The 26,331-nt window shown below is 30.8% G+C and overlaps 5 protein-coding genes across 6 annotated transcripts; 2 read left to right on the forward strand and 3 right to left on the reverse strand.

Moving 5' to 3' along the window:
* Positions 1-4,454: 4,454 nt before the first annotated feature.
* LOC110993036 (3-hydroxyacyl-CoA dehydrogenase type-2) lies at positions 4,455-7,195 on the reverse strand. Of its 2 annotated transcripts, none has more exons than XM_045631033.1 (5): positions 7,173-7,195; positions 6,601-6,765; positions 6,018-6,182; positions 5,132-5,369; positions 4,455-4,895 (listed from the first exon to the last, which is right to left on the reverse strand). In XM_045631033.1, the coding sequence occupies exons 2-5, from the start codon at positions 6,760-6,762 to the stop codon at positions 4,702-4,704; spliced, it is 759 nt and encodes a 252-aa protein (XP_045486989.1). In that variant the 5' UTR covers positions 6,763-6,765; positions 7,173-7,195; the 3' UTR covers positions 4,455-4,701. The 2 variants fall into 2 exon arrangements, with proteins under 2 accessions (XP_045486989.1, XP_022114792.2); XM_022259100.2 differs by lacking the exon at positions 7,173-7,195 and adding an exon at positions 6,845-7,002.
* Positions 7,196-7,369: 174 nt separating this feature from the next.
* On the forward strand, positions 7,370-9,480 carry LOC110993042. The gene is made up of 2 exons (XM_022259114.2): positions 7,370-7,724; positions 7,855-9,480. The coding sequence occupies exons 1-2, from the start codon at positions 7,623-7,625 to the stop codon at positions 8,965-8,967; spliced, it is 1,215 nt and encodes a 404-aa protein (XP_022114806.2). The 5' UTR covers positions 7,370-7,622; the 3' UTR covers positions 8,968-9,480.
* A 277-nt stretch (positions 9,481-9,757) lies between these two features.
* LOC110993023 (mitochondrial import inner membrane translocase subunit Tim16) lies at positions 9,758-10,499 on the reverse strand. The gene has a single exon (XM_022259081.2). It carries the CDS (start codon positions 10,369-10,371, stop codon positions 9,994-9,996), a length of 378 nt encoding a protein of 125 aa, XP_022114773.1. The 5' UTR covers positions 10,372-10,499; the 3' UTR covers positions 9,758-9,993.
* A 1,544-nt stretch (positions 10,500-12,043) lies between these two features.
* On the forward strand, positions 12,044-13,960 carry LOC110993038 (zinc finger CCHC domain-containing protein 10). Its single transcript, XM_022259103.2, has 3 exons — positions 12,044-12,349; positions 12,426-12,590; positions 12,976-13,960. Exons 1-3 carry the CDS (start codon positions 12,306-12,308, stop codon positions 13,172-13,174), a joined length of 408 nt encoding a protein of 135 aa, XP_022114795.2. The 5' UTR covers positions 12,044-12,305; the 3' UTR covers positions 13,175-13,960.
* A 1,037-nt stretch (positions 13,961-14,997) lies between these two features.
* On the reverse strand, positions 14,998-26,280 carry LOC110993031 (DNA replication licensing factor Mcm2). The gene is made up of 16 exons (XM_022259092.2): positions 26,142-26,280; positions 25,792-25,955; positions 25,376-25,542; positions 24,911-25,100; positions 24,666-24,798; positions 24,039-24,398; positions 23,494-23,697; positions 22,529-22,760; positions 22,068-22,159; positions 21,566-21,651; positions 20,629-20,796; positions 19,432-19,593; positions 18,201-18,348; positions 17,498-17,597; positions 17,070-17,209; positions 14,998-16,079 (listed from the first exon to the last, which is right to left on the reverse strand). The coding sequence occupies exons 1-16, from the start codon at positions 26,142-26,144 to the stop codon at positions 15,786-15,788; spliced, it is 2,643 nt and encodes an 880-aa protein (XP_022114784.1). The 5' UTR covers positions 26,145-26,280; the 3' UTR covers positions 14,998-15,785.
* Between the last annotated feature and the right edge of the window lie 51 nt (positions 26,281-26,331).

The following is a 26,331-nucleotide window of genomic DNA, read 5'->3' on the forward strand; positions in this document are numbered from 1 at the left end:
AATTATTATTTAGGTATATTATCTCTGTTTTGGTGTCTAAACATTTAAAAAAAAATGCCCAGCTGTGAAATGCTGGGATAGACTAATTGGTTCTTGTATTTTGATTCTGTACAAGCGAACTAAAATAATACGTAAATACATTTTCTGAAATAATTACAAGAAAATTCTGATTGGACTAACACAGTCTTTGAAACAATGTTACTAATATGTACTAAATGGTAATTAATAATGTATTTTGTACAATACATCTTTCTTATACCTTGTATATAAAATATTGTTCTAAATACAAACTAAAGTATACGTACACTAAAGTTCAATTTCTATTACTTTATAACAGCTAACGAAAGACAAATAACTATAACCTATATTTTTATATTATAATATTGAATGTATAACCTTACTTTTAATGATTATCACGTTTCAATTTACGTTTAGTGTCAATTAGTACAAGAGTAACCTTTAAACTGCCACCATTAAAAGGATCATTTGCATTTAATACTGCTGTTTTACTAATTAGACATTATAGCTTACTAAAATTGCGAAAGTTAAAGGTCAAGATAGCTTTAGTTTCATACGCTCTAAATAGGCATCGCTAAGGTAATGACATCAAAGCATACACAGTCAATTGATAGACGTAGTTTTTGTAATATAGTGCATTTGAAATTGTATTATTTCGTCATTTGTATGAAAGTTAGTGTATAAAAATTTTATATAAACCTATACGTTCTTAAAGCTTGATTTTTATTAATTAACAAGACGACTAAGCAACATGTGTAGGTATATAGAATTAACTTTAAATAATTTAGTCAGATTTCACTTGAAAAAAGATCTAATTGATTCATACTAATAAAAATCTTACCTTTAAAAAATCTATTGTCCACAGAATAGAAAAAGATACTGAGATATATAGATAGCAAGTTATCGTCAGCAAGCCTGTCACAAGTACGAAGCGTGTAGTTAATCATACTTAATTCATTTCACATACGGTGTAAATGAATGGAGTTATTCTAAAGCGGGTACATAAAATTTCGAAGGGGCCATTTATCACATAGGCACCAATTTCCTTCTAGATTTCACACTAATTAAGACCATTGCAGTTCCGAGTAACAGATCAAAACTACTACGTGGAAGTATTTTAATTAGCTGAAAGTTTTTTGGCGAAGCAGGTAATTTAAGATAAAAACATAATACGTCTAAATGTTAACAAGCGGGCAATTTCTTTTTATTTCTTGTATTTAATTGTTAGCAATGAGAAAATTAGTTCACTACTTAAATGACGCGCCGTGTGTGGTAATAGGAATGTTATGTTGTGTAGGTACAATGTATGTCGTATATATATTTGATTTTGACCAACTGTGACTCCCAGTACATAGGTTTTGATTCTAGGCCCTAGGAATGATGCTTCCGCCGAAACAATTATCTTAGGCCTTTAAAATTCAATAAAAACGACGCCGTAATGTATCCATTGTAAATGTACGTGATTCTTGATAGATATTTTTTCAAGATTCCAAAACTATTAAGTTACTTACCTATTATAAAAAAATATTAGTTGTCTAAATATAAAACTACATAAGTCGTTTTCCGCAGTCTAGACAAGGGATATTGTGTGTCAAACATAAGCACGTAATCAAATATTATAATCTCATATAGCAGTAGTATTCATCTACGGCTATCAAAAAAGCATAATTTTTATTCATGGATCAGTGGCCACTACCAAACGTGTCTAATCAAATTAAATCTTTCTTAGATAATATGATATGAACATTTAGGGGCCGTTCGGATATCATTTCTCATAAGTTGTTCCGCTCCGGACAATACCATACAAAAATATTAACAAATGAACATATTTATTTCAATTGGCCGGTGTCTTGGGCGGTATATCAACGTATTTATTGCTTTATCTTCTGTCAAAGTGACGGTGGCGGCTCCGAGGGTTGTCTCCACGTCCAAAATATAATGTCCACTTTGAAATTAAATAAAACTTTCAAATTTTAAACAAATCGACTCACAAGTTCTATATGCCTAGAATAAGGGTACAGTGATCTTTTATATGATCTATATGTAACACGATTGAAGTGTTTTACGTCGGTCTACGTCTCACTAGGACAGTGTATAACGTCCTGCTTGTCCCTCGCTAAAGACTCAAGAACAGTTAGAAGAAATATAATTTACCGAATTCAGGAAAGCTTTCGATTATTATTAAATTAAATGTAAACATTTAACTAGTTCGATTGTTTCACTTACAGGTCTTAAATAAAAAAATTGTATTGTATCCAAATTATATTTTTATTTATTTATTTATTTATTTATTTACACTTCGTTGCTAAAGAAATACAAATAACACAATATATATAAATTACAAGAGATGCAACAGGCGGCCTTATCGCTAACAAGCGATCTCTTCCAGGCAACCCTAGTAAGAAAAGAAATAAATAATAAAAAAAATATTTTGGTTTTATTTCAGATTATATGCATATGTAGTTTCAGTTAGTAACAATTCGTGTTTATTTAATGGTAGTAATAGGTCTTGCATGACAGCAACAAACAAAATTAACCAGTTTCACAATTGTTTAAAACGATCAGCGCAAAACTCTACGTATTTTTACGTAGATCGTACGTATTTTGGGAATTTCATAAAAACCTACCCAATTTAGTCAACCGACATATTTGATTTTGTTTTTAATAAAAATATAATTATGTAATATCTATTTGTGACTATTATATTTCGTCGGATTCGTGCTAAAAACTTGAACAATTTTAATTTACCAAAAACCTCCTTTTTACCTCCCCTACCCTCTTCATTCATTAAAAAAAGTACGTAGGTCTACGAACTTTACCTATAACATTTTTACTGAATCTACGTAATTTTGTAGATCCAGAATTTCACTTGTGTCAACCCTACCAGCCACGCGTCCGCAGCAGGGTGCCGAGCGATATTTATTGTGAAGACTCCAGCTTCAGACGGGCGTTTTTAAAATCAATGGGCTGTAACCCTTGTTTATTTTGTAACTGTAAATAAACATTACGATACCGCGGCACCAGCGGTGCACAGTTTGATAAGTAAGTACTTAATAATGCTTAAATCGAGATATTTTATTGTACTTTCGGATTCCATAGAAGTAGTTGTTCTACGAACTATATATCACGAAAAGTCTTTTTCTTATTCATAAAACATAAAAACCTCATCTATATCATCTATATCTTTTGACATTGTACAGACAATATTTTAAGAAAGTGCAATTTTTTTTTAATTTTTAAGGGGGTTGCTAGTGTATCATTAGAATGATGAAACATGTATATTTTTAATATTTTTCGCATAATCCCTAGGCTTCTAATAATATCAGTAAATAACGCGACGTCAGACGGTGTGGTTGCTTGTTTCATGTGCTTGTAGAAATCACTATTACAAATAACTAACAAATTATTTAAAAACATAGTTTGTTTAACTACAAATACTTCGTATAATTTATTGTATTGCTTATGAAAGAAAGTTGTGAGTTTCAATATTCTATTGAAATGACTTTCCACCCATTTGATTGGAATGTCGCAGAAATAACGGGGAACTATTTTCGTACGGTATCTTGGTACATCTTCGTGAATTTCTATTGATTTTAAAAATTGATCACAAGCACTTTTTGAATTCACTGACATTCTTAACCGAAGCCATAGATAGACCTCTTTAAGACAGTGCGATTTAATTCAAACTGATTTTAGCAAAGCGTTTGACGTACACTTACATGTTACATATTAAACACCATTACAGCTAACTTTTGGGAACATTATGTGTAATATAATTATTAAGTAGTTTTTTTAATAATATACTAATTTGAGATCGAACTTCCAAGTCGTTACTCGTTGCTTTAGCTCAATTACTTACGGGGTACCGCAAGGATCACATCTGAAACCCGTTCTGTGTAATTTATTTATTATTATTAAAGATCTATGTATTCTCCTAGGCTAGAGATTAAAAAAGTAAAATAGTTCTATATAATACAACTGAGCGTGTTTCTGTTTTTGTTAGTAGTTTTTGCCGCGCACCACCAGTGTGATGGCGTACGAATTCTTAAAAAGCCAGCAACGCACTTTCGAGTCTTCTAACAATGTGAGTGTCCACGGGCATGTATCACTTAACATCAGGTGAGCCTCCTGCCCGTTTGCCTCCTATTACATAAAGAAAAAAGTTTCCAAGATTCCTTTTTTTACGTCCGTTTGACCAATTTTATATGAACGCAACGTTTTGTATTGCGTATATTGTTTTACATTCGTTCCCTCCAAGTTGTCACATTACATTATAAAAAAGTTAAGGCTTTGAATAGAGAATATACATAAAGATCTAAAACAATCTTCTGAATAGAACTCAATAACTATAACTGTATTACAACAACACTCTCTTCCAGCAGTTTAACACTGCTTGACAGAGAAATACCAATTTTGACAGAAAAAAAGACGAGAGCTTTAGTTAAATCAGTGTAATTAAGTTCTTGCTACACACAAACAACGTATTTTATACAAAAATATTCGGGTTCAAATTACACAAATATTATGATCTTCATACACCTTCAACTACTGTGTAATGTAACTTATTCCTTATATACAGTTAGTATATAAGGTATAGTTCCGTTACATAAAGACACAAGCAGACTAAAATAAAGTACATTATTACTCAGATTCTCTACAAACTACATATTACAGTCTTACAATCTATAACGGGAACCAACGTTGCGCGCCATCTATTCGTATTACTTCACCATTTAACATGGGATTTTCAATTATACTTGTGACTAAATGTGCAAATTCCTCCGGTTTTCCTAAGCGTGACGGAAATGGCGTCATCCTTTTGATAAATTCTATCATTTTTTCGGGTAAATATGAAACTAATGGTGTTTCAAAGATACCTGCAAAAAATATTTATTATAATGTACTTGACATATTAATATTTAATTTATTTTAAAAAAATTCAAAAGTCCTCTTAGTCCTCAAATCTAAAAGGCCACATAAACATATATTTTTGAAATAGTACTTAATATTATACCAGATACACTATGCCAAATGTATGGAAAACTTAAGTGGTGTCACTTGAACGCAAAGAAAGTAAAGTTGTTGCAAATCAAATAGCCAGCATATAAATTACCTGGGGCAATTGTCATAACTCGTATTCCTTGAGATGCTAAATCCCTAGCAATTGGCAATGTCATGCCAATAACAGCTGCTGTTGACGCTGCATAAGCAGCCTGACCAATGTCACCTTCCATTGCTATTGTTGATGCTGTATTTACTATAACACCCCGTTGGCCACTCTCAGATGGTTTATTTTTACCCATTAACCCAGCAGCTAGCCGTATTGTGTTAAATGTGCCTACAGTATTAACCTGTAAATTAATTTTATCTAGTAATAATAATAGTAACCATTCATTTTTTGTTTCTTACTAGGGTTGCCTGGAAGAGATCGCTTAGTAGCAATAAGGCTGCCCATTGCATCCCTTGTAATTTTATGTATTGTGTTATTTGTGTTTCTTTGAAATGAAGTTTGAATCAATATATTATAAAAAATTAATGCATTAATTAAATATGACGCATTAAGCCATAGACCATTCTATATAAATTATAAAATTTATGTTTATCACCAAAGCAGTTTGAAATCCAAGCAAGTATTATAATAATTTATTTTAAAGATTCTTCATTGACAAAACACAACAGGTATATACCCTTTTAAAAGTCATAGGGTTGTAGGTTGCTTGTTTGTGAATAATAATTTTTAAAAACACATTTGTGAGTTAAGTTAAAATTGTGGGTCTAATATTGAATGGTTCAGAATGGGTCTATGTGAGTTGGTTGTATTGGTAAAATAAATTCTGTAGTGCAAAGGGCACAAAATGCTCCATGCCAAATTGAGTGATTGTGGCACAAATAACAAGTTATGATAGTCAGGTATATATCATTATGACCAGAAACTTGTAAAATGTAATCTGCAAAGCATATAAAAAATAAGAGAGAAATTAGTAATAAGTAACACCTACATTTATGCATTTTTTAAAATGATCCAATTCCACACATTTGTCTTTATGAAAATTATATGTTTGATGAGATACAGAATAACCAGCACAGTTAACTAAATTATCTAAACGTCCAAATTTTGTTTTGGCTAAATCTAATGCTTTGTTAACATCTGCCTCTGAAGTCACCTGAAATATATTTTAAAACATCATAAATCTCATTGTTAAACACAAAGGAGTTTTTTTTAACCCATAAAAAACTTATTTCCCATACAAATGAAGAGTTTAAGATTTGACAAATTCTTAAGTTTTTTACCAAACAGACATTCAATAACTACTTTTTAGGCCAAGTTTACTTAAGGTGATTCAGAATTTGAAGTAAAAGTTGTGGAGTTTTGAAGATTTTTAAGCTTTTCAAGCTTTTGGTAAAACTACGAAATATTTATCAGTTGAGAAGTACCAAATTAAATCTTCTCTAAGAGCAAACTTATTCAGCCGTTATCAGTTGAAAGTTACTTGAAAATATATGTAATACATTTACTTTGGAAAAGTTTATTTAAAATGCGTTAACATGACCATAAAGAAATAGTAGTAAAATGATACTTACACAACCAGTAGATACTAAAACATTTTCACCTATGGATTTGGCAACAATTTCTGCTCGGGTTCCTTGAACATCAAGAATAACAACTTTTCCACCAAGTTTAGCCAATGTTTCTACCGTGGCCTTCCCAAGTCCAGATGCTCCTCCAGTTACCAAAGATACCATTCCCTGGAATATTTAAGGTTATGTATTTGTTTACAAATTGTTATAAAAGCTATTTTATGTGAACATTATCATTTATATAAACCTTCAACATTGTTTATCTCTGATAATTTCTTTTAGTTTAATTCTTACAAAAAAAGTAATATATAGTACATTTAATATTAAAAATTTACTCGAAATCTATCAAGTTTTTCATTTTTGATTCAAACCGCGCTGTCTGTACCAATTGACAATTCCACAGACGAACTCTCCGTTCATCTGAAGATGATAACTTTTGTGTAATTTTCATTATATAAATTATTACGTAATAATAATAAAAAATCCCGAATTCAGGAGCAACACAACACATCACAAAAATTTTGTGATGTGTTGTTGTGACAAAATGGGTATATTACAAACATTACAATATGTACCTTTCCTCACTTTCGAAAGTTTAAGTATCTTATGGCCTATGTACTTTGTGATAGCTTTAGCTATATTTAGCAATAGAAAATTTAATTGTAATATTATATGTCTCTAAATCATCACATCAATCGACGAGGCTAGGTAGTAGGTATTATCCTCTTACTATACGTCTATAGACTTCTTAATCTATGAACACTTCATAGATAAAGTTTCACTACCCTTAAAAGTGTTTCCTTTTCCGGTTTTCTAACCCAAGCTCGGGAAATGAAGAAAATCAATAGGTGTAATAGTCAATACTATGTAGTCAATATTTATTTAATTCCTTGAGTATAAGTAATGAAAGTTTTAAAAGCAGTGGCTCAAAGTCGTCAAATAATATACCACGAAATACAATCCTTACTTGGATATATAAGAAAAGACCTTTTTTGTATCAGTCTTTAAATCTAAAATAATTAAGTATGGCTAAAGTAGAACAACCATTGTTTATTTTACCAAAGAAACGAAATGGCAAGAAGCAAAACTCGATAGGTGGGCATGTTGACCACATCATCACTGTTCAGGTACATATTATAAATAAATATTATTTATATTCATCCCTAAATAAAATATCCTATATTTTTCTGTTATTTTTGTTTGTGAGTTACAACTTCTATATTATTACATATCCTAACAATATTTTTATTTATGCAGGGAGCTACAGATACAGAAATTCCATCAAAATATAAAAATGGGTTATCACCAGTATCTGAACATGTCGCTAACGGGATAATCCACTCTACAATGGAAGGCCTCAAATCAAACATGAAAATTAACTTGCCCATTATTAATGATGTTAATGATGAAGATATTACAGAAATAATCACTGAATCTAAACCATGTCTGCAGAAAAATGGTTACCAACCTTTAACATTGAATAATAGTAGAGAAATTATTGATCTTTCACCTATCTATGAAAACTCTTCAGATGCATGCTCTAGTCATGGAGATTTGAGAGATGAAAATGAAATACAGAAAAGTTGCAGAATGTTAAATTCTGACACCAACGAAAGTGCATGCCCAACTCCTAACACCCTTTCTCAAACCCATTCAGAAGTAAGTTTAGAAATGGGTACAATGACTGATAGCCTCAAAAATAGTGCTAAGAGAAAGAAGAGAGTTAACATTGTTTCTGGTATTACCGAGTCAGAAAATACCGAAACTGAGATCACAGCCTTAAGAGTGGATTCTGAAGCATCTCTTACTACCAATTGCTCATTATCAGAGAGTAAAGATGGTTACTTGACCATGACTGGTACTATAAAACGTGGTAAGAAAAAAGGTCAAAACGTAGATGTAAAACTAAATATATCTCGTGAAGAATTGGAAATTATAGAGGCATCAATAGTTGCAGATGAGTTAAGTAAAATGGATGTGTCTCAATGCTCACTGTATAATGGTCCACATATATTCTTATTCAGCCTCCTCTGTATACCAATAGTTGTCTGTATTTCTGCTGGCTATTCATTTTATATGGGTACTCTGGCTTGGTACAATATTTTTTCACATGTTACTGAAGAGTATACTTGTGTTAAAAAGATGTTTTTGGCACCAATAGTAATTTTATCATACCCATTTCTAATTGTTATCTTTACAATTGGCCTAGGACTTTATGCAGGTATAGTACAATTGACATTTAGTGGAGCAAACTGGTGGAAAGATGTATGTGACTTTGAGAAAGGTTTTTATGGTTGGTTGTGTAATGTATTAGGCTTGGCTGAGTGTAGTCCATATGAGGTTGTAATTCTAATGGATGTCAAACCATAACAATGCTCAAGCATATGTTTAACAAGATTTGTGGTGAATACAGATTTAAACCAAACACACCCATTATATAGAATTATTACTTATCTAAAAATAGGTTTATTAACATTCTTATGAAAAAAAAAACGTAGAGGAAGTTAATTTATTATAAAAATAAACACTGCCTTTGCTAAAATAAATTTTTAAGGATTTTCTTACGTATCATATAATTTTTGACTTAAGAATAATTTTAAATGTGGGAGAAGAATCTAGAAATTGGGATCAAAGTATGTTGAGGTTTCTTTGGAATGAACTTAATAGATTAATCACCTCATGCAATTCTTATAAGATTGCATTAGATAAGACAAATTCAAAATCTTCCTGCTCAGCTTCCCGTTTATACCTTATACTTTATATGTACTATTTTTAATAATTTAGGAATAGGTTATCAATATTGTCCATATCATTCATTAGATATTATCACTTAGTTTTCACACTGGGTTGTGTTTTTATTTGTGATAACATAAAATCTCAAATAGTTATTTATATGATCTTGAATAAATATATGAAGTAAAAAATATCTAAATTGATAAAAATATCTTAAATTTATGTAAAAGTACTTATATTATTTGAGAACTTTGATTTTAATATATTTATTCAATGTATTTTACGCACAAAATATATAACTGGATTGTCATTATTAATTATATAAATAGCTTTTTGCAGAATGTAACATATATTCATGTTTATCGAAGCTTCCAGCATATAAATTTAGGCAAATTACATGATGTAACCAGGAATGAAAAGAGTATGGTATTGCTTATCAGATTTATTGATCTCTATACATTGCTGTTTATACTATAAGTAGTAAGATCTCAATAATATACATAATCAACAGAACATAAACAACATTTATATGAAGACTGATGTATTCTAGTCACTATTGTGTCCATTTTCTACAAATAAATATTTTATAAAACAAAATTTGTTTCACTAAAACAGTCTACACTACCCAATATACAAAAATATTGGAACTATACTCAAACTATTTCATGACTTTGCTGGATTTTCGTTATGTGGAGGTTGTTTAAATTTAATTTCTGTGTCTAATCTTTCTTTTGCGCGAACTATTTTAGATTGCAAATAAAACGATCCACCTTTAGCCTTATCATTAACACTGAACAAATGTTCGAAATTTTTATTGAGTTTCTCCGAGTCTATTTTCTCTAAGTTTAGAATTTGCATGGCTTCCTCTAATGTGAGGCCTGATGAAGCGTTAGCTGCGGCCCGTCTTGCTCCCTGAGGTCCACCACCAGCTCTTTTTGCTGCTTCTTGTGACGCAGCGATTTCTTGTTTCAAAGCTCGAGCGAAAGCTTTTCCAACAACTTGGGCACCCAAAACAATTATTTGAGCAATATACTTGGCCATTTTTTTTTCAATTTATTAAATACTAATGTTATATCTGTTCTCATTACGGCACAGCAGATCGATATTTATTTGCCGATTGAGGTTATAAAAATAAGAAAAATATTATATTTATATTATGACAATGACAACTACGTTTTAAACTTGATCAGAATCAAAGATGTCAATTTGTGAAGAGGTTTGTCAACAATATATAAAAAAATTCCATCAGGCATTAAGGTTCATTTTATTTTGTTTCTTTCTTTATAGTACAGGTAGCGAATGCAACCGCTACCACCACCTTATAGTAAAAATTTTAGAATGATAATGAAATAAGACAAAACCTTTAATAAATATAAGGCTTTAAGAAGCTAAAAATAACAGTAAAATTTGTTTTGGTTACATTAGAAACATTGACAAAGTTACTTACAAAACAGATTGACAATGTCATAAATTTATGCCTGATGGTTTCAAGCAAGAAGTTTACATCATTCACTCACACTATTTTAAAATATAATTTTTTAGAAATTCTGGTGTTGCGGCCAGATCTACGAAGTGTTGGCTCCAGCGGTGGTGATGAAGGTAATTCGGTCTCTAGCTCTCTGCTATTATCAAGTACCTCAGTTACTGTCTCTTAAGATGAAGGAATCTCCAAGTTTTGTTAAAGAGGTTCTGTCTCTAAGTTTTGGTCTTCTGTTTCAGGAAGTGGTTCTGCGACGTTATGATAATCAGTAGTGTGTTCAATATCTATTCGCAGATCTACCCCTTCTGAACCCAACGGTGTCTACTAAGTGTCTACCAATGAGGAAATGTGTAAATTTTTTCAAAGATTTCACAATTGCGTACGTTTTTTTTCAATGATGGAATGGTTTTGTTCGATTGAATTTAAATTTCTTGAGAAAAACGCCACTGGTCTGGAATTTTGCGTAGGTACTGCTGCAATGGAATGATCGAAAGCGTCGGTTTTGACTGTAAAAGGTATATTTTCATCAATTGCATGTATAGAAGCGCGAAATAACGTGTTAATATTAATGAAGGGATATACTAGTCTCATTTACGAAGTCACAAACTAATAAAGGAGATAATATATAGCGTTAGTTTTATTTTATGTTACTTAGACTGTATGCAGGAGTTTTCTAATCAATAAATGACACGGCACACACGTTAAAAGGAACTTGGCCATATTAAATAAAATGGAAATTACATATATAATAATAAGATGTTATAAGGTTTCCGTTGAGGGTTCAGCGGGCTATATCAATAGTACATAATGATTTCCCATCAGTATTTGGTGCTGGGATTTTTTTTGTATAAGAATATAGAAATCCTTTTTAAATTTTAATAAGATATTTCTTTTTAATTTTAATATTTTCTTTTATATTCAATTATATTTATAACAACTGAAAAGTAAGAAGCATCAAAGCGAGAGAACAACCTCACAACTTTCCTTGCGGTCATTTGTAAAATATTTAAATCAGGCATGGGATCTAAATAAATATAAATAAGCCTAGAGAGTATCAAGAATATGTGACATTTTTTAATTAATAAGCGTTATTCCAAGGTTTACTATTGTTAAAATTAATAACGTTTTAGGTAAACCTCAATTGACTCGTAAAGTAAATCTTTTAATTTCGAATGTGACACTGTCAAATAAAACTTTACTTATTAAATGAATAATATAGAATATAGCTAAAAAGGTTGTCAGCATTTGTGCCCAGTTATCGTCTACTAACAAAGTAACAACTGTCAATTTTGTTTTCACGCTTGGTTATTGACTGATGAGTGACGATTATTGTACTTTATTTTTAAAACTGTAAGTTTGCAAATTTTCTTCATTCACATTTGAGGAACTAGGAAACGCAGGACGTTTTATCTGTTACTTTCAGTTATTATAAAGCACCTACATCGTTGTATCAAATTTTGCACCTGTACGCGAATTTAAACGCAATAGAAGCAGAATGACTTTGGGAACATACAACAGGCATCAATCAGCAAAGAAGAGGTGATTTTTTGCTTTTGTGGTATTATTATTTGTTTTTTAAGTTGTGTTTTTGAATTCTGAAATCATTTTTCCACAGGCAAGCGAAACTGGCAGCCGCTTTTCCCCAAGGGATAAAGTGCCAAAAATGCCTGGAGTATGGACACTGGAGCTATGAATGTACCGGAAAACGCAAAGTTCTGGTTCGACCCTCGCGCACTCAGGTTTTGAAAAAAAATTTGAAGGCCAAAAAGGACAAGTGCAGGTAGGCTTCGAGAAACTTTAAATTTTTGTCTACCTACATTATATACAAAAAATCTAGTTCTAGAACATTCAATCAGTTATTTTACCTACTTCTATTTTATAAAATATCTTATTTCAGTGTTAAGTACTTATCTTATTTCTTGGATGTATTTGATAATTAGATTTGATATCAATAATATTTTAGATATTCTAAATATAGCAGTGGATTACTCCAAATATATTTCTGTTCTTTATGCATATCACCCTATATAAAGATTGTTTATTTGATTAATAAATTTAATATTTATAATTAAATAATATGATGGTAATACTTAGATTCATATGGGATAAAAGATTTTTTTGTAGCTTTTTTTATTTTGGATTTGTAAAATTTGAATGCTTTACAGTGGTGGCAAATGTGATCTTCCTACTAAAAAGAAGCGCAGCAACTGTCAAAACTGTTCAGATGATGGCTCCACATCAGAATCATCATCTAACAGCTCATCTTCAGACAGCGAGTCAGACAGTGGCAGCGAGAATGAAAGTGGTAGCAGCAGTTACTCGGACAGCAGCAGCGGATCAGAATCTGACTCTGATAGTGACTAATGTGTTATATGACATCTTAATTTTTTTATAAATAATATTTTCCTTATTAACATGTATAATCATTCTACTATTCATTTAACAAAAGTACATGAATAGTCATTTCAGAGTATTATCATTAAATTAATTTGGAACAAAAATTGAGAAAATATTAGACTTATCAAACATATCAGTATAATCATTCAAAAATGTTAAAAATCATTTTGAGAAGTATTTCTTTAATAATCTTTTTCTATTAACATTTCATTTCTTTCTTACTATTTCTTCTTATTTAGACATTGCTCATTAGTTGAATAATGCTGGTCATTTAAAAATATGGATATTTTTTTATTTATGCAGACTTGATTGTTTTATTATAATTAGAATTTAGCATGTTGATGAATGTTACCTGATTAAGTGTTTATTGTTTAATAATTGTATTATTATGGCTCTAATGATGGAATAGTTTTGATATTAATGGGAAAATTAGGATTTCCTTCCATGAGAATAAATGCAATTTGTGTTAAATTTCATGAAATGTTGTTTGATTGTAAATTATTGTGTCAATAGTTCTTGTAGGAAGGCACAATGTACAGTAATATTTATAATTAATAATATGAGTCTCAATTATTTTAAAAATATATATGAATGATTTTAGAGTTTAACTCTGGTAGTGTAAAAGAGGCTTTGTAAATTAATGCTAATTTTATTTTGTTAAGACTGTATGTGTAAATTTCTTAAGATAATGTTTAGATTTAAAAGTCATACAATTTTGATGTCAGGATATTAAATAAAATAAATGATTTGTAACTGTGGTTTTATTTTACATTTTAATGGAAGTGTACATAGGCACAAAAAGTATGTCATACAATTGTTTGGTATCAGGGCACAGTTTCTATGACATTTCAGAAATTTAGCTATTTAATTATAACAGAACAATTGGCTTTACATTGATTGATTTTATGTCTAATTATAGCCTAAAGAAATTAAATGGTTTAGACTTTAGAGAGACTTTTTAGTAAAATACGTGAATCATCCTAGCTTATAGTTTAGTACCTTTTGAATATTCTGAAATATCTTTTTATGCGAGCGAGAGGTAACACCAAACTATATTTTTATAAAGCTGACTACGTGTCGGTTACAGGGGATCTGAAAACCATCGATTGGAATGATAGCCTATGCGCTTATGATAATGTTAATGATTATGGTATCTGAATTCTACGAAATTCTAACACTACTACTATAAATAAATTTGTTCCTAAACCAATGATTTTCCAAGCTCTTTGAGTCTGTATCCCATAATCTCCAAGAGTGGTGACGGCTGTATCATTGATGAGCAACATTGTTTTAAAAGAGGCCATGCAATTCAAACGAACCAGAATTTTAAACTTGTCTTCCCTTACTCATTCCTTATGTCTAATATCAGCAATATTTTCCATATTACTTCTGCCAAAACCAATCAGACTGAACAATGCTTAGCCGGAGCTGGATATATTCGGTAGTGGGCTAATCGGTTATAGAGAAAGCGTCATTGAGTGCCTTTCTCAAACCCAGTTCACTGTTTTGCTGATGATTTTTTTTGCCAAAAAATTCTGCTAATTTTATTTCATTCTGTGCTTATTTCAACTTGTTTTAATTGAATTTTTGCTTATTTTTTTTGTTTATAACACTTATGTTTACTTCAATTGTTATTCATTTTAGATGGAAGATTTTGTTAAATATACCCTAGATTTAGTATGATGTGGTAAAGTTAATAAAAATAACTTTTAGTATTTTAATATTTAATACATCATAAGCCTGCCCAGGGATGAATTGATGGAGCTGTAATAAAAAATATTTTATTCATTACAAAATTTATTTTCAAACATACAAAAATAATCCTAATACTAAAAACTTAAAATACTTAAACATACAATTTGAAATAAGTAGAAGGCACAAATTTAAAAGGTGGGTATGTTTAACATATTTAATTTTGTACGATGGTCTCGGCTGTTCAGCCTATACAACAATACTGTGATGTAGAATCAAGGCGGTCATACATCATAGGCTCGACATATATAATTAATCAAATCACCATTTTAAAAATTAATAATGACAATTATGTGGGAGATTATATAAATTAAAAAATATTTTTTACTGGGTAAACTACTTGTTTAAAACCATGATTTAATTATAACTTCTATAACAATAGATAACTTCACCAATAATGATATTGAATTATAGATAATCAATTAAAGAGAAGATGGAGAGTTGATTTGTCTCATTTGTTCTAAGTTCTTAGTTTAAGAACTGGAAGTAAATTAAAAACCACTTTTGAAAATCATTAAGTGTAAATTAAGTTATGAAGAAATGATATTTGAATTTACCAATTGGAGTCCTTTTTATAGTGTGTTTGTGATGTGAGTATGAAATGATTGTCAAACGACATACAAAAATTGCTTCCATCATCTAGATTTAGGTTTTTTTACTAAGATTTAAGAATATGGCTTAAAGCTGTGTCCATAATTTGTTGAGTTTTTGACTAGGTATACAATATTGTATATTTGGCGGAATACTAATCTGATCAACGGGTTATTCTATTTTGTTTCGAAGGTTTTGAAATTCTATTACAAAGTCTATGGATAAGAAATTATTATCACTTATCTGTACTTGTAGGTACTTCTGGCAATAAATGCACAATGACTTTCCTTTTAGCATCATAACTAAAGTTATTTAACTTGAATATCCGACTATCGTAAAAGGGTTTGAGGTCTGTGATGTTTATCTGTCTCGCTCGTTCTAAGAGGTCCCTTTCTGATATTTCTATGGTTGGCTGTGTGTAATTGTGTAGGCCACGCATATAGGCTAATTGGTCTATGGTTAGCTGGCGAAGGATGTAGTATAACAGCTCGCTGTGGTCCTTCTTGTATGAGAGGTACTTCTGGAATGTCTGAAATAACAATATATATATATATATTAGCGTTTATATTACCACGTGATTATTTATGTACATATAAACAGTTGTTACTCTATATTGTGATTATTTTTAATGTGGGCATGGTTACCCTTATTACCCTGGTTTCAAGTGTTGAAATTATTAACATAATTCCAAATGAATTGATGAAAATTGATTGGAATGATTTGGGAATGGCAGTTAAAAATCTAAGTTAATATAACAATTGTTACTTTTGTTAACGTGCGATGGCTGAGTCAATGGTTTCTTTAATACATAAGCTTTGTAATAAGATTTCATTATATTTTGATTTAATTTTAAAGTTATTTTAAAAATGTCTACTAGATTTTTTAGTCCAGTCTACAAATTATTACGTCATGCAACAAAGAAATCGGCATTTATTTCGGTCATTTTTATGTAATACTTCCTTTTAATTTAAACAATGCAAATTCTTATTCACTCCTAAATATGGAAGTATTGTAAGAAAAATTTAGTCGTTATAGTTTGACACTAGGACTATATATCCGTAACCGTATCCGTTTCACAACATTCGGATAAAATCTGGATAAAACTGCATGTTTCAACTGAAGAGGTTTATAATAATTACTTGCCTATATCACCGATTATAATACCAACTGATAACCTAGACTAAGATAAAACCTATACATAAAACTAAATTTCTACATACTACTTGTGTTTATATTTTACTTCAATCTAATAACCGTAACCGAAACTATCCAAAACTAACGGATAATCCGAAATAATTACATATCCGTAACCGTATCCGAAACCGATATAATTTTATTCCTCTATCCATATCCGTATCCAGATCCGAAACATCATATCCATAACATCTCTATTTGACACTTATCTGAATGAAATATCATTATTTTGACACCATACAAAACTGAATTAAATTAGCATGACTGACACGCAGGATCTCTTTTCGCACAGACTATATATGGGCCTTGATAAAAAATAATATACCTGTCTCATAGCCCGCATGACACTGTATTTCTGTGTATCAACGAAACTCTCCAGCATAGACCGAATCGCTAAGTTCACGTCTTCTTCATTCACTTGACCACGTAAATGCATACGTGCGTGCGCTTCACTCATACGTATTACTGAAATTCATAGATCGTTAATTATTGTTAAGAACCTACCCTTACTACCTTTATCTACGTTTACCTAAGAACACACCCCAAATTTATATATCTTTATACTATGAAAACATTCTCAGAGAAAAAATTGTATTTTTAAAGAGCGGTTTATTCATCCTTTAATAATGCCTCGAAGAGGCTGTTTAATTAAGTTTCAATTGTTAATAATAAAATAAATTAAACAAAAACACGTCACAAATAAAGTTTCTAAAAGAAAGCGAGACTTATTGTTGATATGATTTCAGCTCTTACCAGATTCAATATGTCTGACTGTAATGGGGAGACTGCCAGTAGCCAACGACTCCTGACGCAATTGGCTGTACATTTTGGCGACTTTATCTTGGTCCATGTTCTATAAAAAAATTATACGAATGTAAAGAGTATACGCGGTTCTAGGGTTCTTAGCGAGTAAACGTAACAAACTCCCTTGCTATTTCTCTTATATCTTTAAACGAGCAATTCTTGTATATATATATATATATGTAATTGGAATCTCGGAATCGGCTCCAACGATTTTAATGAAATTTAGTATACGGGGTTTCGGGGGCGATAAATCGATCTAGCTTAGGAATCATTTCTAGAAAATTTCATTTTATTCGTGTTCTATCACACTCATTATTTATTTCTTTAAATTAATAACTTTAAAAAAACCAGTTCAATTTTTTTTATTATTCTGTCGGTAAAATCGAAAAATATTATTCATATTTCATCATTTCCTTAGTATGTAATTCGTACTTAAATAAAATTTACAAAAAAACACGATTTATAAAAATAAAAAAATCATCCAGGTCCTAATAAATTATTAGCTCACTTGAGTAACTAAATATTTAAATTTACCTTTTTGTTCTTTAAACATAAAAATAACATTCATAGCATTTCATTTTTTATTGCTCTGAAATGGGTCAAACACTTACTTAACATTTATAAATAAATTTTTTATACACAAAAATCATACTTGTAATTTTGGATGAACGTTTTCCCTGGAATACACAATATACTTCTTCAGCAGATCCTGTGGTAATGTATTCTCATTTTCAGTGGCGTCCTCTAACGCGGTACCACGGTGGCTTGGATGATGTCGGATGTGGGAGCCGACAACGAACCTACAATAGAATGGTTAGTTCTTTAGACCGATTCGCCCGTGTCTCTGAGATTGGCCATGACAAGTCTGATATGGTGCGGCGAATTCTATGCGCGCATTGCTAATAATAATAATAATAAGTCTTTATTCATTTAAGTTGGTACATCTTTCTTTTCATAGTGTAAGATTTGGGAACCCTTTTAAGTAAATATACCTGTGTTAGGGTGGTTCCCAGCTCTTCCATAACAAAGTTAATTACTTAAAATAATTTAACCAGTTCATTTCCTTTTTATTTTTACTTGTTAAACCGTTATCATCACACCTGATTGTGTGTATGAGTAAGTGTGTGAGAGAGTGAATGAGTGAGTGAGTAAGTGAGTGAATGAGTAACGTGTATTTAAATCATGGGTCTCAAAAGCAGTTCTAATACTGCATAAGGCGTGATCATAAGCCAGTCTTTTATTCGGGTTTTTAGGTTGTAGGCGGTGAGAGGATAGATGTTAAGCAGCCTATTTAATTATAATAAAGCCTTTTCCTTTTATTTCCAATGTAAAAACTATTAAACGAATTCTTAAGTCCTAGGGTATTCTTAATTCTACTGTAGTGATGCTGATTGTGCGGCAATTTCGAAGCGCATTGCTAATAATAATGAAGCCTTTTATTTCCAATGTAATTACTATTAAACAAATTCTTAACTATAGTCCTACGGTATTCTAGATATTATCTGGTCATTTTCAGAGTCAAAGCGAAGGAAAAAGAATTTATTTATGAATAGTTTAATAAAAAAAATATAAATTAATCATTCATAAAAGCAGCGTTTTTGAATATTTTCATAATTTGAAATTCTTAATACATAAAATTTTTATGTGGTAATAAAAATTATTAATCTAACTTAACATCATTGTTATATATTATTGGATTCGTGATTGATCTGTTTTTTATATAAATACGAATGTACCAATCAGGGTCCAGAAGATAAACCACTCCCAATCGAAATTATAGATTTATCACTAAATAAATTCAAAGCCCTAAAATCAATACTAAATTTTATATATGTACTTTTATACCTATATGAATAAAAATATGTTGAGTTTGAATATCTTACTTGGCCAAATGCGCGTCCTGCATTGGATCAGCTTCATCTCGCACAACACAAAGTACATCGAAACGCGATAAAATCGGCTCCGACAGATTCACATTCTCACTGAACGTTAACGACGCGTCATAACGACCGCCGATGGGATTGGCTGCTGCTATTATTGAGCACCTGTCAAAGTATAACAATAACAAAATTAATATTTTTTAATACTTGGATCTTAGAAAATAACAATAAAGGTAGCCTTAATCATTACATGTATGGCTTATAAAATAAATAAATTAAAAAAACAATAAACGTTGATTATAAGTTGAAAACACTCGAGAGATTCAAACCCAATATCTCCCACCAGTAAGTCCGCCCACAAACTTACAATGCATATAATAAAAAATAATAAAAAAAAAAAACGTTTATTTTGGAACATAAGATCATCTAGGTATCACTTATTCCACGTCAATAAATTTGAACCTGTAGGCATCCCTACTCATCGGCAAAGAAGACAGAGGGTGTAGGCCGAGAGAAAAAGGCGGCGTAAAAAACTCTCGGTACTCTTTTAAAAAAAGCAAATCATCAAACAATATTTAAAACAAATATATCAAATTAATTAGAAGCAGCCTGCCCAGTACTAGTCCCAGTAATGCCGGCTGTACACACTCGTTGAGACACCCCGAGATAGGCCGAGCGCGAGATTGTACAGATTGAGCTCTCGTCTCGTTTCGCCTCTCTCGGTCGCCTGTCGGTTTTTGCGCACGAGTCAAAGGGTCTCGCGAGTAAACAAGCGACCTTTACTCGTTCAATCACTTGCTCAATTGGATACTATTAAAACTTTATGTACCTAATAACCTATTTCTGTAGGTATAGTAACCATCCACCATCTTCTTCGCCATGGCTTTGTAATTTTTTTTATGGTAAACGAAGAAAATTACGATAACTTATTGCACAAAGACAAATAGCAGCAGCGGTTTCCACGTCCATTATTAACGATGTTTTAAATACAATTAACGTAACGAGAGACAACCAACATTAAATGTGGTTTTAATGTGATCAAATTTTTTTTTATTTTTATATTATTATAGTACTAGCATAAAGTTATAACTATTGCCATTTTATAAAAAAAAATAGTACTAGACTTAGAATAAGCAAACAAATTTCTTTTATAATATACATATATATAATCGTGAGTTTCTAGCTTTAAAAAAAACCTACCTCGCATGTAGTGATGTAACAATTCCAGCCTTGGATATTGAAATGGACTGTTGCTCCATAGCTTCATGTATAGAGGTCCGATCTTGGTCATTCATCTTATCAAACTCATCGATAAGACACACCCCACGATCCGCTAGAACTAACGCACCCGCTTCTAATGTCCATTCCCTGAAAGATATTCATAGCACCAATCGGATTTTAGTTAGATCTATGGTAATCAAATAAATGTACAAAACCTGAATCCAGGCAGTTATCATCAGGCTTTAAAATTATTGTATATTTTGGTTATTATGACTAGATTTATTGTTTATTACGACCACATTTATTGTATTCTTTAGTTACTATGACCACATTAATTGTATACTTAATTTATTATGACCAGAATTATTCTATACTTTGTTTAATATGACTAGATTTTTTGTATGTTTTGGTTAGACACCCCGAAGACCATAATTATTGTTTATTTTTGTTATTATGACCAAAACTTTTGAATAGAATTATTATGTAGCAAATGCATTATAGTTTAAATCTTGTAAACTTGTTTTTTTAAATAAAATCAATATTATCGAGTTAATTAATATGTGATAAAGACCTGAAAAAAAAATTAAAAACTAAAAATAGCGCGTGGTATAAACTCAAAATTCAGCCACAAAGCTGATCTATATTATGTTACATTAATACAAACCAGCGGTTTTCTTGTAACATTTTGTGATATATGTACTAAATTATTTTGTATAATAAAGAAAAAAATAATCATAAACAGTTGATATTATTAGGAACATTTGACTAGTAACTTTTTGTAAAAAATATTTTTATTTTAAAATTAGGATTAATGATGTACTAGAACGATGAACTTATTTGTTCATGAAATTTAAACGGTAAAAAAACAAATACAAGAAAACCGTTTAACTAATTTAACTGGCATATGCTTACTTACCTGGTAGTAGGATTTTTCCTGACATAAGCCGTGAGACCGACTGCACTGGCCCCCTGACCCGTTGTAAACACCGCCCTTGGGGCTATCTGCAATCATTATTTTAAATATAATTTAGATATACGTTTTTTTTTTTTTTTATTGCACCTAATAGCCTACACCCCGGGCGAAGTTTTCCCCGGGCCGTGGAATTTCTATCTAGATTGAAACACATGATTTTTTAATGTTTATTTCGAAAAATTAATAGAGAAATATAATTTACATACTAGATGGCTAATTATCTTATTATTACATGTTTGGCTTAAAATACTTGGTTTAACGGTTTCCAATGTGGCAACAGCACGCCGTGTTCAAACGCGGCACCGTAGATATACATTACAAGTACATTCAAGTTGCTTAAACTGATTTTCTTTTATTATATATTTTTTTAAATAAATGTATAATAATATAATAAAATGTAGGTAAATATTTTATTTGTTACAATTTTTAATAATGTTCAACTTACTTTCTCAGTGTATTTCAAGAATTGTGACTTTGCTGTTCCCGGATCTCCGCATATCAAAACATTAATGTCACCTCTTACTTTGTGTTTTTCACCTGACATACAAAAATTGTATTATAATTATAATATTCTGGTAATTAAAGCATTCTATTAGATAAATTTAGTTTTATTGGGACTAAAATTAAACAAAACAATACACAAATTAATACAAATAGCTACTGATATGTCAATTATAAATTTGAAATGGATACTGAAATACTAAATTGTATTGACTGTGAGAGGCCAAGTTGGGCTAAAAACAAAAATCATAAAAACTTTAAAAAAGAAATTTTAAATACACTTTAAATTTCTTAACCTTTGCTCTATAGTATTTTCTATAGACAATAGTTTACCTTTATGGTATGTATTTATTGCAACAGACACTGTAATTAAAATGATTTAGAATTGCTTCATTTAAAACTTACCAGGATTCTTAGGTTCTCCTCCAAACAAGGCCAAAGCCAGACCCCTCTTAATATAATCATGTCCGTATATAGAGGGCGCTATACTTTGCACTATACGCTCTCCAATTTGTGGGTCCTTTGATAATTTATTAATATTAGCCACATCTTCATCTGTGAGTGACTCAACTATGTGCTTACAGTCCTTAACTACTATGTAGTTTGCTATTATGACTGTTGCAAATACTGGGAATCCCTAAAAAAATATTATCTGTTACTAAATATGTCAGGTATAACACAGTAACATCATCATTAGATTGGATAGAGATTAGTAATCAAATCAGAGATAGTTTTATTATAGTCTTACTACTTCAAAAGTGAAACAACATTTGAATCCAAAATATACAATACTCTTTCAAACAATTGAAAATCTCTAAAATGTTGTCTCGGGGTGGACATTTTTTATCACCTCTGTGAGAGAATAAGAAATTTTGAAGTAGATATACACATACTTATATGTCATGTATGTATATGTATTTACTTATATTTTAAATACATGTTTGAATGGTCAGTAAGAAAAGAAAACGTATATTTGTTTATACTGCTCATATATTTTAACTACAGCCTTTCTTTGTGTTCATAGAATAATCATTTCAAACATTTAATTAAATCATTGCAAATTCAAATATTATTTAATAGCCAGACATGTAGGTAATCTATTCTAGCTTGGGTTGCATGGATAAAAAAATATGAATATGTTTATTGGATGCTTTTAAAAACTATGGTCATATTTTTCAATACTATATCTGAACGTCACCAAATCGAATCTGTATACATTTTGTAACTTTGACTTCTGGATGGAGAATGTATATATATTATTTAGGCTCATTTAAATGTTCTAAATATAACTAAGCTAGGCATTCTGCAAGTAAGTGAATCAATCAAATTTAAGTGTTTAATTAGGCGAAATGTATCCCTATCTCAAATACCTGTTCAGTGTTTAAAGATCCATCATAGTTATTAGTATAAATTCCTGTAAGATCCACCTCATCACCAGGTTTACAACGGTCACAAAGATCAGCCAAAAGTATGCAGTCCTTACTCCTGGGAATACGACCAGCTGGGATTCTACCAGGTGACTCCTGTATTGTCACCTTTTGATAATTACGATATACAGTTTGTTCCATGTTCACCTGAAAATATAAATAAATATATTAATTGTCCCTAATGCATTATAATATAGAAATTAAATAAAATTAGTTCAAGAAAAGATATTAAAGCTGACATGACATAGGAGAAAACATCTCTTCTTATACCCAATATAATAGAATATTATTTTTTTATTTTTTAAGCGTTTTAAATTTTTTTTTCAAAGGAATAAAGATCCAATAACCCTTATCACATGAACTACAGTTTAAAATTGAAAAATACTTTTCCTGGATAATCCATTTACCAAGGCACTAGAATCAGGGCAGATAATAGCGCAGGCTACAGCCAATGTCTTAATAAATTTATAATATCTATCAATACTTACCATGAAGGGTCCAGAACTTTGACACTCTGGACAGGAGCCAGGCTTGACTTCAGAATTCTGTGACTGTACAAAAGGCCCCAAAATATACCCACACCTATTACAGTCATATTTGACTACTGATAATTGGGGTAAAACTCCAGTTGTAGCTGTTATAACTCCCACAGTTCTGACTAACTGGTTCAAATGAAGTTTCCGGAATGTTCTTAGCTCCTCAATCAGTGGTAAGTCTGATATGCGAACATGAATCTCTGAGGTAACTCTCTCATAACTAGGGAATATTTGAAGGACAATGTCTTTTGCAACTTCATCAAATATTTGTAGCATTTGAAATGGTGCTTCTGGTAGAAAGTAGGCCAAGACCTAAAGATAAAAAAACATAATGGCTAAAGAATTTTACTCATGATCAAGCATTAAGCTTAATACAAAGATTAAGAAAATTAATAATCGCATGTAATGTACTAAATTCTAGAAACAACTTCCCAATTCCAACATGTTTCTTATAACATTTTTGCTTTAATAGTATAAAGCCTTGTTTAAAGGTTCCATTAAATAGGAACATCCAGAAAAAAAATTATCTTTCCGGCTGTTATTTTAATAAAAATATACATTATTACATAACATATTAACCTGTTCTCTCCTAGCCAATACATCAAATTCCACATGAAATGACGCTTGGTTATGTTCGCACATGCGACGGATACGATCTTTGTATACATACTGTCCTTTATTATTCGTGTAGGTACGGAGAAAGTTTTTAAACCTGAAATGAATATATTCAATATATAAAAAAATTTCTGAAAAGACAAATCTGCCTTTTATTAATTGACTATCTACTACTATATTTGCATTGCATTGTATAACAAATAACAAACCTATTTGCTATCTCCGTACGAGGCCCCAACATAGAGACCCACTCTTTTGTTGTGTAACCTTTAGTATCCTCCAAGTTCTCAATACTCTCTATACCCTCTTCCACCTGATCTTCAGCACCAGTGGCTGCTTTTTCTGCTGCTCTACGACGTTTAGCCCGAGGTATATCTCCACCTTCTTCATCTGAATCATCTTGAAACACAAAATTTTATTAAACTTACTTTTTTAAAAGTACAGTTATGTTACTTAATAGAAAGGTGTAATACAAAGAGTAAACTAATACATATAATTTATACATGTTTAAAAGAGTAAGTAATGCTTTACATACCTTTAATTCTTGAAACAGGAGGGAAGAGTGAAAATAAAACATTTGTTATTAATATTTATAGCTACTAGCATATGTTTTACTAAATCTTTAAAATATTATAACCAATTTAATTCACTATTTAGAGGGAATTATCACTTACCATATAGCAGTCCTCTATCATCCCTTCTTATCCTTCCTTCGTCTCGATCTCTTCTCTGCAGCTCCCTTTCAGCTGCCACACGGTCCCCAACTGACATTGAATCATAGTCATCATCGTCCAAACCCTCAGCATCATACCGATCCAATGCCGGCATTGGACGATAATCTCTAAAATTCGTAAGAAAATTGCCAATGCTCATGAATGTTATACCTATATTATTTTTTTATTAAGTTAATGACCTAAATATATACAGGTTTGCCAACCTGCTTATAAAACAATATATATAACAAAATAAGACACAAACAAAGTTTAATCCACACATGCCACAGGCTTATAAAATATGGTTAACTGAAACAAGAAGATCATTAATCTAGTTAAAGTATGTATGCATATTTATAATTACTATAATTACTTACGCCTCCATATTGTCATTGAATAATTCTTCTCCATCATCTTCTTCTTCTGCAGGGTTGTCTCCAAGTATGTCCCCTTCATCTTCAAACATCTCATATTCACGAGGGGGAGAAGTCATTCGAGACCTAGCATCGTCACGTTCTGGTGTTTCGGGTATAGGAGAACTCTAAAAACGATATATTAAGAATATATTTGTATTATATCAGATAGAGACTGCTTGTTACCATTGTTATATCCATATGAATAACTTTCATAGTTACTAAAACAATTAAATACAACAACTAAGCTTTAACGATAATAATTTGTTGCATTTTTTGGTTAGTTAGCAACAGCTCATTACAGTTACACTGACCATTATGCACCGAAATTAGTTCTGCTGATGTTCTAAAATAAATGCTTATCGCTACAAAAAACTGCTTATTTATATGTTTCCAACATTCAATAATTACAAACAAAATAAAGTTTTCACTGCACTTTAACAAGCCGCGGTCGTTTATTTTGAGTTTTGACATTTGTCTAAAAACCCGCGGAAATGTAAATAA

The sequence above is a fragment of the Pieris rapae genome, chromosome 14, assembly GCF_905147795.1.
Source record: "Pieris rapae chromosome 14, ilPieRapa1.1, whole genome shotgun sequence".
In the NCBI taxonomy this organism is placed as follows: domain Eukaryota; kingdom Metazoa; phylum Arthropoda; class Insecta; order Lepidoptera; family Pieridae; genus Pieris; species Pieris rapae.